The sequence below is a fragment of the Typopeltis vanoorti genome, chromosome 6 (genome assembly GCF_054136105.1).
Source record: "Typopeltis vanoorti isolate ZY-2024b chromosome 6, IOZ_Tvanoo_1.0, whole genome shotgun sequence".
Lineage (NCBI taxonomy): Eukaryota > Metazoa > Arthropoda > Arachnida > Uropygi > Thelyphonidae > Typopeltis > Typopeltis vanoorti.
In genome coordinates, this window is record NC_143554.1 from 138,639,233 (window position 1) to 138,651,818 (window position 12,586).

Below are 12,586 nucleotides of genomic sequence, written 5' to 3' on the forward strand. Positions count from 1 at the left end.
TGCATATGGAAATATCACGATGTTAGTATCACGGTCATGAAGTTACTTCATGTGCAAACTTTGCTTGCTTACATTTGGATAAAGGATGAAACCAAGAATATAATTTCTTGGCATCTTTAATTTATAATATAACCTAGTCGTAAAACTTTCAACATCTATTTCATTCTTTATATCAGGCATGTCTGAACACCTCAATGTTTTTTTTTTTAAAAAAATTTGATTTTCGTATAATTTTTAAGCCAATAGAGTAATATAATTTTAGCCTGAATAGAGCAACTGTTCCTGCAGTTGCTCTATTCAGGCTATAGACATATCACACTATAGACATCTGATAATCAGAACCTAAGGATTACATTCTTTTTCTTCAAGCTGAAAAATCTGGCCTTGCGGAACACAATTTCTGTTAGCTGCAGGACTCTATCGAACAAATTTATTATTTGCAAGCCATTTCAAATTTGAGAGACTCTTCAAAGAATGCTATGAAGCCCTTTTTATTCAATCTAATCTAAGTTGCAATGATGGTTTATAAAACTTTTGAAATTTTGGGAAATGGTGGCTCAAATTTTTTGGCATCTTTAATTTATAAAGAATGAAAGTTCTCTTGACATCTTAGGTGATCGCCTTCTCGCGTTCATCATGCAATATATTCAAATCTTTAGCAACAGTTAGCATTGTCGCCAAAGATTCAAATTAGTAAATGACTAATGAGAAGTGAAAGCCGAGTGCAAAGTGGACAGCAGTGGTAGGCTGGTAGAGATAGCACTGCTATGAAGACGTGCATATGATTGGTGTGGTATTAACAAAAGATCGCACGACTCAACGACAAAGGCAAGCCCACTATTGTTGAGTTAATATATTGATTCTCTTCAACTGAATTCCAAAATATCTGCAACTGCCATAACAACATTCAGTATCTATTTCTTAAAATCTTAAACTTTTTTTTGTGTGCGAGGTATATACGAAACTTTTGAATTTATTTTTTCATAAAGTAAAATCAGGGGTGCAAGGTATACATGAGGGCGAGTTATATTCGAGTAAATACGGTATGCGTAAAAAAGAAAGTCTCTTTAATGTATACATTATTCCACTGTTTACCTATGAAAGTGAGATATGGGCAACAAGTAAAATACAGGAAGACAGGTCACATGTGGCCCAAAGAGACTTGAAGAGAAGAATGCTCCACATAACAAAAAAAAAAAAAAAAAAAAAAAAAAGGAGGAGAATAAGAAATATTAGAATTAGAAATATATTTTTTAGAAATTAGAAATAGAATTACAATTATATCCCAAAAAAGATGACAAAATACAAGAATGGGTGAAATATATAGAAGAATTCTTTACTGATGACAGACAGAACCCAGAAAATACTTATGAACACAAATCTACACAAATGGCCCTGAGTTACTGGAGTCCCTTAAATGGGACCAGGGTGCGAAGAATCCCCAGGCTCAACATGGTGCGCTCAGTAAAACTAGGAACCTGGAATGTCAGAACCTTGTATGAAGCAGGTAAGCTAAGAAATGCTATCCAAGAAATGAAAAGACTTGAAATTGGAATTTTAGGAATGAGTGAAGTTTGGTGGCCAGGATCAGGCAAAACTCAAGTCGATGACATGACAATGTATCACTCTGGAAGTTGTGAAAACAACCATCAAAACGGATTTGGAATAATAATAAAGAGATCAATAAGTCACTGTTGAGCTTCATCCCTTACTCAGATAGGATGATGTTATTAAAACTGAAAGGACAACCACTAGATGTTAATCTTATACAAGTCTATGCCCCTACTGCTGACAAGAGTGATACCGAGATTGAAGAATTTTATGATCAATTAAAAGAACTAATGAAAAATACAAAAAAGCATGATATTAACATAGTCATGGGTGATTTCAATACTAAAGTTGGGAAAGGTAGAAGTGGAGATGTAGTTGGTGAACATGGACTGGGCACAAGAAATGAAGAGGTGACCGTCTTTTTAAATTCTGCCAGGAAGAGGAGCTAATAATCACAAACACATGGTTTAAGCTACCACCTCGAAGATTGTATACTTGACGATCACCATAGGATAATAATGGGAATATAGTCAGAAACCAAATTGATTACTTACTAATTAATCAACGATTTTGAAGTTCTATAAAGAGTACAAAAACATATCCTAGTGCAGATATTGCTTCTGATCATAACCTACTGGTGGCAGAGTTACAACTTAGACTGAAAGCTATGCTTAAGAAACATCAATAAAAAAAGGTTTGATTTGGGAAAATTAAAAAACACAGAGATAAGAAGCAAATTGAGTCAAGATCTGAATCAAGTGCTAGCACGTATCAAGAATGATGACATTATGAGGGTTGATGAATCGTGGGACAAATTGAAATCTGTCTTCATAGAGAAATGTACCAATACCTTATGTCCTAATAGAGCAGTAAAAAAGAAAGATTGGATGACTGATGAAATTCTTTCTCTCATGGATCAACGCAGATCATATAAAAATCATAATCCAACAAAATATACAGAGGTTCAGAAAATTATTAAACACAAGATCAAAAAAGCAAAAGAAATCTGGATGAATGAAAAATGTAAAGAAATAGAAATTCTACAGAAAAAACATGACAATTTTAATCTACACAAAAAGATGAAAGAGACCTCAGGTATATATAAGAAAAAACAATTCTGTATCCTTCGAAACAAAAAGGGAGAAATTATATCCAAAAAGGATGACAAAATACAAGAATGGGTGAAATATATAGAAGAACTCTTTACTGATGACAGACAGAACCCAGAAAATACTTATGAACATATGGAAGGTCCATGCATTCTAAAATCAGAGGTAGAATGTGCATTGAACTCAGCTAAAAATGGTAAAGCCCTAGGACCAGATAGAATACTGGCAGAAATAGTAAAGTTATTAGAAGGTGACAACATTAACATATTAGTAAAGCTATTTAATAAGATCTACGATACAGGCATAATCCCTCAAGACTGGTTACAGTCGACCTTCATCATACTACCTAAAAAAGTAAATGCGAAAACTTGTAATGACTATAGAATGATCAGCCTAATGAGTCATGTTCTCAAAATGTTTCTGAAAATAATTCAAAAAAGAATATACAGAAAATGTGAAGACACCATCAGTGATACCCAATTCGGCTTTAGAAACGGCTTGGGAACAAGAGAGGCTCTTTTCTGTTCTCAGATCTTATTTCAAAAATGTATTGACCAAAACAAGGTAATATTCATTTGCTTCATCGACTTCGAGAAAGCATTTGACAAAGTCCAACATGCTAAAATGATTGTACTATTAAAAAGAATTGGATTAGATGGTAAAGACATCAGGATCATTGAAAACTTATTTTGGAACCAAAAGGCATCTGTTCAAGTTGATGACGTTATTACAGACTCCATTAACATCAAACGAGGAGTAAGGCAAGGATGTGTGCTGTCACCACTTCTTTTTAACATCTACTCAGAAGCCATATTTCAGAAAGTCTTGGAAGGAAGAAAGGAAGGGATTAGTGTAAATGGTGAAATCATCAGTAACATCCGATATGCCGATGATACAGCTCTTCTGGCTGACAATATTCAGGATCTTCAAAATCTTTTGGAGCTAATAAATGCAGAGAGTGAAAAAATGGGATTAAAAATAAATATCGCCAAAACTAAATTCATGGTCATAAGTAAGAAACCAATTCTTAATTTAGCACTTTCTTTAAATAGGAAACAAATAGAAAGAGTGGCAAAGTTTAAATATCTCGGATGCTGGTTAAATGAAGATTGCAATCCAGAAATGGAAATCAAAGTTAGAATTGAAATGGCAAGAAAAAATTTTCTCTTGATGAAATCAACACTGTGTAACTGCAGTTTAAACTTAGAGCTTAGAGTACGCATGGTTAAATGCTATGTATGGTCTGTACTGCTGTACGGTGCAGAAACTTGGACCTTGAAGACAACATCAATAAAAAGACTTGAAGCCTTTGAGATGTGGTTATACAGACGAATGTTAAAAATCCCATGGACAGCAAAAACGTCCAATCAGGAAGTACTGAAACAAATGGGGAAATCACGTGAACTTTTAGATACCATAAAAAGAAGGAAAACTGCATATCTTGGTCACCTACTTCGTAATGAAAAATATAAGATACTTCAATTGATTATAAAAGGGAAGATAAATGGAAGAAGAGGACAAGGAAGACGAAGAAAATCTTGGCTGGCAGATATCAGACAGTGGACTGGTATGAACTCTGAGAGACTGCTCAGAATAGCTGAGAATCGCTCAAAATTTGCCAAGGTGGTCGCTGACCTCCGATAGGAGATGGCACTCAAAGAAGAAGAAGAATTAGAAAGATGACTTGAGCAGAAGATATTGTGAAGTGTTGTAAAGCATGTAAATGGAGATGGGCTGGCCATATTAGTAGACTTCCAGGTGAAAGATAGAAAAAATAAGTACTGAGTGGATACCAAGAACAGGGAAGGTTACCAAGGAACAAGTGGAGGGGGATGATCTACAAAGGTTTGACTTGAGATAGTGAACATTGGCTAAAGACAGAACTGGAAAGTTAAGGGAGAGGCCTATATCCAGCAGTAGAGGGGAAAGAGGCTAAAGAAGAAAATGTCAGTGAGAATGTTGACCTCCTTCAGTGTCTTACTCCTTGGAGGACTGGCATTAACAATATCAAAACATTACTGCATGATTTATAATTTGATACACAGAGAGAAAGACTCGTAGAAATTTGAAAGAATGTCTGATATGATGTATTGCAGAGTACAGTGTAAGCTCTAATAATTTTATCTACCTTAGCTTTATCTGGGGGTGCTTAAGGGTCAAAGCTGTATAACTGAGAGGAGACCTCCACATAGCCTTTAAAAGAATGCAGAGAACCGACCAAGGCTTCTGACCTAAAGTCCAATCCTCACCTTCTCGTGGTGCACCCTGTTGGGTATCTACCTGGATTCTGAACGAACGAGGATGGGCTGGCAATTTGGGATTTAGCTGACCAAACTGTATTCTTATTGGCTTAAAACAAAATACAAAATGATGGTACAACATGACAAAATTTCATGCTGACTGGGGCATACTATCAACATAACAAGCCTGAATGGCAAAGAAATGGAGCTAGCTGAGGAATTAGATAAGTACCGGATTGACATAAGGGTGATTAAAACAAAAAAGACAAAAACTGATGAGATCTTCCTGAGCAATAAATACAAAATGTTATATTCAGGCAATGACAATCAAGGAAAAGAAGGAGTAGCCATAGTATTCAACACTAAATACGAGGCTAATCTTCTTGAATGGCAGGCAGTCTCAAATAGGGTGATGTGGGCAAATATAAGAATGGGGAAATTGACAATGAGACTTATTTGTGCATATGGTCCCACAGAAGGTTCTACTAAGGGAGAAGTGGAGGAATTTTTTGAGGCTTTAGAGAAAGCAACTGACACAATGAAAAAGGAAAAGTTGGTCCTTGTTGGGGATCTAAATAACAGAGTAGGAAACGATTGTTAGACATACAAAAATATTTTGGGAAAATTTGGAGAAAAGAGCAAAGCTAATAATAATGGCAAATACCTGTTGGATTTATGCTCAGGACATGGACTGATTATTACTAACACCATGTTCCAACATAAAAATGTGTACAAATTCACATGGAGAGAAGAGGCAAGGAATAAGAAAAGTCTCATTGACTATGTTATTGTTGATAGTGGTGTTTTCTCCCTGGTACAGGACACCAGAGTGTACAGAGGATTTTAAATTGGAAGTGATCACTATTTAGTCTTGAGCAGGATAAAATTTAATTTCATATTGAAAAGAATAACATGTAACAAAGTTTTAAAGTGAATAAAAGTCAAGCAGCTCTCAGATGTGAACTGTAGACTAAAATACACAAAGATTATTGAAGAAATAATGAAAGTGTTTGAGAACAGGAACCAAACCTTGGAGATTCAGTTGCAAACCTTGAAGAAAACCCTGATTGATTCAGCCAGAGAGGCATGTGGTGAGATAGTCTGCAAGGATAGAAAAATCAGAACTCCATGGTGGACACAGGAAGTTAAAGAGGCAGTGAAGGAAAAGAAGAAAGCATATCAAAAGTTCCTGGCAAATAAGTCTGCTTTTTCTCTTAGAGAATATAGAGACAAAGGTAAGAAAGCAAAACACTGTGTAAAACTAGCTAAACAAAAGTCATGGGAGGACTTTGGCAAGAACATAGAAAATAAATATCAAGAAGGTGATAAGATATTCTGGAGGTTGTTGAAGAAGCTTAGAAATGGAGGAAAGAGTGCTGTAAAGGGAGTTAGAGATGATAACAGTGACATGAAAATGGGAGAAAAAGATATCCTTGAAGTATGGAGTAATTACTTCAAAAAATTGCTAAATGAAACAAGCAGTGAATCCTGTACACCCCTTGCACTCAACAGGCATACAGTCAGGAATACATATCCATACTTGAAATAGAAAAAGCCATAAAAGGCTTGAAATGTGGAAAGGCAGCAGGATGATATTCGACCAGAAATGCTGAAGTATGGTGGTATAAAGGTCTTACAGTGGCTGCACTGCATAGTTCAGAAAGCCTGGACAGAGGGAGGAATTCCTGATGACCGGAGTAGAGCTCTCATAATACCCATATATAAAAAGGGAAATAAAACCAAATGTGAGAAGCACAGAGGTATTTCCCTACTGAGTGTTCCTGGCAAGATCTATGCAAGTGTACTTGAGAAACGGTTGAAAAGAATTGTGGAAGAAAAGCTTGGTGAAGAACAAGCTGGATTCAGGACAAATAGAGGCTGTCAGGATCTTCACTTTATGACAGATAGTTGAGAAGTCATGGGAATATAACAAAGATCTATACTTAAATTTTGTTGATCTGGAAAAGGCATATGACAAGGTGCCAAGAGAGAAGCTATTCAATACGCTGCAGTTATATGGTGTCAATGGGGCATTATATCAAGAAATACTTAGTCTTTATTTGAGTTGTAAGTCAGCAGTTAGAATTGAAGGAAGTACAGGAAGATGGTTTAATGTTAAATCTGGTGTGAGACAAGGATGTACATTATCCCCTCTGTTATTCATTATCTATATGGATCATATTATGAAGGAAAGTGGTATTAAACCTGATATCAAAATTGGAGATGTTAATGTCAGCTCTTTGCTTTATGCGGATGATGTTATACTTCTAAATAAATCCGCTACAAGTCTGCAAGATTCTCTGACTAAATTGAATAGCTGTTGTAATAGATATGGTATGAATGTCAGCAATAAAAAGACAAAGACGATGAATATAGGCAGAATCATTGAATATGTCACCTGCATTGTGAACGGAGAACTTGTGGAACAAGTAAAACATTTTAGCTACTTAGGCGCGATTTTTAATGAAGATTGTAAATTAAATATGGAAATAGACAATAGAATCAACAAAGCTGGTATGGTAGGAAGTCAATTGAATAAATTCATATGGAATAAGAGAGAAATTAGTCAGAACACTAAATTAGCTGTATACAAGACAGTGTTCAAACCAGTTTTAACTTATGGATCTGAGAGCTGGGTCAGAAGTAAAACACTTGACCAAAGACTAGAGACTGCAGATATTACCGTCCTGAGAAAGATTACAGGTGTGAACAGATGGCATCAATTGCAATATCATATTAAAAATGAGGATATTAGGAAAGAACTTGACATTGTCAGTATCCAGGAATGCGTTAGCAGAGTTAATATCAGGTGATATGGTCACTTAAACAGAATTGGTGAGGAAAGATTAGCAAAACAAGCGTTCTCTGCCAGATTAGCAGGAAAATGACCGAAAGGAAGACCAAGATATTGGTGGATTGATACGGTAGAAAGTGCCTTAGACGATAGAAATATAAGATCTGATAATGTTGGAGTCTTGGCAAGTAACAGACTGATTTGGAGGAAAATTGTAGATAGGAAGTTAGTAATGATGTAAATTTTTCATGTAGTACTATCATATCCTGTACACCCCTTGAGGGTACATGGCAGGAATTTGATGCTGATAGTTTTATCTGATAAAAACTACTCTGTAAAAAACATGCTGTGAAACATGTATTACGTTATTGTATTCAGTTAAGCTTATTTGTTGTGAATGCTAGAATCTGGTTCTTGTTTGTTAATTTATTTTATGATGATAAGTGCCAACTTCTTTATTTATTTATTTATTTATTATCTTATAGGGAACAAGTATCCTATCACCATTCATTCCTATGGGACTTGTAGTAATTCCAGCCTTCATCATTTACCAAAAATCAGTTACAAATATTTATGAGAACCATCCATGTTTGTATATATTGGCATTTGGTATGGTGGCAGCTAAAGTTACAAATAGGTTGGTGGTAAGTACCATTGTAATTTGTAGAATTTCTTCACTGCACGTTAATCCCTCAAGTTTACTTTGGATTTGAACGATTACAGTGATTTCTCAATTATTTTGTAGTATTTGTTGAGTTGCAGGTAATTTAATCAAGAGTATGGTATGGCTAACTGTGTGCTCAATTGGATGGTGCTGTTCTCGGAGTTACGTGACATTCCAGTCCATTCAAGAGTGGTTAATTACGTTTCTGGTTTCTAAGAGTTGATAATTGAGAGATCACTTATTGTAACTGCACAGTCATGATCTAAATCTGTCATCATCCTTATGCCTATCTTACATTAAAATATCATAAACCTTATATTGTCATTGGAGATGGAAATAACAATGTTTTCTTTCTGCAAATCAAACAAACTGGGTTAAAAGTTATGTGCATCTGTAGATGTAATAAATGAGCATGTCATTAATTGCCTCATCCATTGGGTGACAAATGACTCGCTATAGAGACCTGATAGAGACCAATGGACTACTTTCTAGGTGAAAGTTCTACCACTGTGAATTTCCTTCGTTATTATGGGGTTTGATTGGGATGTTTAGGTTCCATGTTATGAATTCCTCAATTCTAATTCTCTAGTGAGAATTAGAATTGTCTGTAAAATACTGCTAGATTGTATGAATTAATGAAAGAAGGTGATTATCTCTCCGAATTGTACTAATGGTGGCAAATCATTGTTAGTATTAATCAAGTGATTCTAGCTCATGGAAATATATATAGATGATGAGGTGATGGCCTGATAATGTGAACTCCCTTCAAATTGGTGTTGATTTAAGCTCTACTGGCCGAGGTGGATGAAATAGTGAGACCAACTTGCACTTCTTATCCATGTTATTCAATAGGTGTTACAGAATCGTACCCAGATTTATATGGGCTTATATATACGATGTGGCCTGTTGAGGGGTTAATGATATCAGTGACCTTCAAATGAGTGTTGCTGTTATCAATGTCTACAGGAAAAAAAAATTGAAATTTGCCTTCTATCTCATGCAGTTTGTTTAGGACGTGGAACAGCATGCTTTGCACAGGAGACTTGCAGTAGCAAATTCCTCATGATTACAAACCAGTATATGTGTAATTTTTTGGATACATGCATGCCTTCCAAGGCCTATGGTGATAGTTTTTAATATGTATTTTGATATGTAATTCAGTTATACGTTAAATGCAAATGTATCAGGGATGCTTAAGGGTTAAAATAGGATAACTGGGGAGCATCCTGCATCTCCACATAGCCTTTTAAGGAATATGGAAAACTCACTGTGGCTTCTTACCTGATTTCCAGTCCCTACCTTCTGGTTGTGCATCTTATTAGTAGGTATCTACCTGGATACTGAACAAATGAGAACAGGCTGAAAATTTAGGATTTAGCGAACCAAATTGTATTTTTATTTCTTAACCAAAATACAGAATGATAGAATATAACGGAGTTTCATGCCAGCATACACATTGCTCAGGTAAACTCAGCCCACTGTTTCCATAAGGAAACCGTGGGCTGGAACACTAAATTAGCTGTATACAAGACAGTGTTCAAACCAGTTTTAACTTATGGATCTGAGAGCTGGGTCAGAAGTAAAACACTTGACCAAAGACTAGAGACTGCAGATATGAGAGTCCTGAGAAAGATTAGAGGCGTGAACAGATGGCATCAATGGCAATATCATATTAAAAACGAGGATATTAGGAAAGAACTTGACATTGTCAGCATCCAGGAATGCGTTAGCAGAGCTAATCTCATGTGGTATGGTCACTTTAACAGAATGGGAGAGGAAAGATTAGCAAAACAAGTGTTCTCTGCCAGGTTGGCAGGAAAACGACCCAGAGGAAGACCAAGATATAGGTGGATGGATATGGTACAAAGTGCCTTAGACGATAGAAATAAGATCTGATAATGTTGGAGTCTTGACAAGTAACAGACTGATTTGGAGGAAAATTGTAGATAGGAAGTTGGTAATTATGTAAATTTTTCATGTAGTACTATCATATCATGTACACCCTTGAGGGTACATGGCAGGAATTTGATGATGATGAAAGCTTAATAAGTACTTGATGGATTCCTGTTGATGTTGTGGATATCACTCATCATCTATATGGATCACATTTTGAAGAAAAGTAGTATTAAACCCAATGTCAGAATTTTAAATGTTCATCTCAGCTCTTTATTTTATGTAGATTTTCAATAAATTCAGTATAAGTCTGCAGGATTCCCTGAGTGAACATAACTGCTGTAATAAATTTGGTATGAAAATTACCACAGAGAGAGAGAGAGAGAGAGACTGAATATAAATAGAAACATTGAAAACATCAATGCATCTTGAATGGAGACCCTATAGAACAAGTAAAACATTTCATCTAGCACAATTTTTATTGAAGATGGCAAACTAAATATGTAAATAGACAATATAATTAGCAATGATTGTATGTCAGGAAGTCAACTGAATAAAATTGTATTGAGTAAGAGAGAAATTAGTCAAAAAAATAAATTAGCTCAGTGTTCAAACCAATTTTAACTTATGGATCTGAGAGTTGGGTTAGAAATAAAACACTTGATCCAAGATTAGAGACCACAGATGTGAGAGTTCGGAGTAAGATTAGGGGCATCAGTGGCAGTATCATATTAAAAATGTGGATATTAGGAAAGAACTTGACATTGTCAGCATTCTTGAATGTGTTAGCAAAGCTAATCTCAACTGGTATTGTCACTTAAATAGAGAGAGAAGATTAAGAAAACAAGTATTCTTTGCCAGGATAGCGGGGAAAAAAAGATACAGAGGAAGACCAGGATATAGGTGGATTGGTACAGTAAGAATTGCCTTAGAAAGCAGAAATATAAAATCTGATAATATTTCCGGGTTGAGAGATAACAGATTTAGCAACAGTTTTCCTAAGAATTGCATGATATGCCTATGAATAGTTTTCCTGAAAATTGTTAGTAAAGTCAGGAATTTGATGATGACATTATTATAATTATTATTGTTATTACGGGCAACTCCAAGGAGTCCTTAGACTCATCGAGAAAGGTCCTAACATGTCAAGAACAACTATTCAACATTCACACAGTATCTATCATACCTTGCCTTGAACTCATTCATAGTCATGGCACCCACAACAGACTCTGGCGGCTTATTCCACTCATTCACCACTCTCCAAGTAAAAAACCTAGCTCTAACTCTCTTGCCCAGCTTCCATGTATGGGGCCCCTAGTCCTCCCACCACCAGTCCTATTCTCAAAAATATCTTCTGAATTAATCTTATAGAAACCCTTCAGTAATTTGAATTTCTCAATCATATCACCCCTTTTCTGCCTATCAACCAATTTCTGCAACCCACAAATCTTCAACCTGTTCTCACAAAGTTCATTCCATAAACTTGCCACCTCCCCACCTCCTCCCCATCAAGAAGAAACCCTGGTGCCCAAATTTGGGCATAGTAGTCTAGATGGGGTCTTATCAAGGCTCGACACAGAGGAACAATAACCTGTTTGTCTCTGCTTGTTAAAGCATTTTTCAGCAACCAAGTGATTTGATGAGCTGATTTAGCCACTTTTGCGATGTGCCCCCTAAACTTCAACTCCTTAAAAAATCACTAAATGGAGGCGTGGGCATGGGCTAGTCATTACTAATATGATGTTAGAGCATGAAGATGAGTACACAAGTTCACATAGTGAGAGAGAGAGAGAGAAAGAGAGAGAGAGAGAGAATAAAGAAGGTTCTCATTAACTATTTTATTGTTAATAGCAATATTTTCATGTGTTGGACATTAAGGAGGGAAGATTTAAACACTGATTCAGCCAGGAAAGCTGGTAAAGTAGTTTGCAAGGATAGAGAAATCAGAAATTGATGGTTGACCCAGTAAATTAAAGAGGCAGTCATGGAAAAGAAGAAAGCATATTGAAAGTTTCTAGTGTATATATCAGCATGTTCTTGGAGAAAAGAAAGGGAAAAATGTAAGAAAGCAAAGGAATGTGTAAAGACAGATAGTCACGGGAGGACTTAGGCATGAATAGAAGATAATATCAAGAAAATAGCAAAATGTTCTAGAGCAGAGGTCGGCAACGCAGTGCCATCGTGCCCACAGTGAATTTTTAGTGCGCCCTCAGAGAAATTATTGTAAACTGCTTTGGAGCATGCAGCGGTAATTTTGCAGCATAGATCGCAGTATATCTGAGAGATACATTCATTACTAGTATGTGCTACAATGCAAGAAAACATAAAGAAAATA

At 35.8% G+C, this 12,586-nt stretch overlaps 1 protein-coding gene across 1 annotated transcript in view; it reads left to right on the forward strand.

Annotated features, from left to right (window-relative positions):
* The window catches only part of LOC150105987 (cholinephosphotransferase 1-like), a 146,195-nt gene that overhangs the window by 63,996 nt on the left and 69,613 nt on the right, over positions 1–12,586 (forward strand). Inside the window, exon 6 of the mRNA XM_090394607.1 lies at positions 8,180–8,338. Coding sequence (XP_090250733.1) covers positions 8,180–8,338 — 159 coding nt within the window. The remainder of the gene's footprint in view (positions 1–8,179; positions 8,339–12,586) is intronic.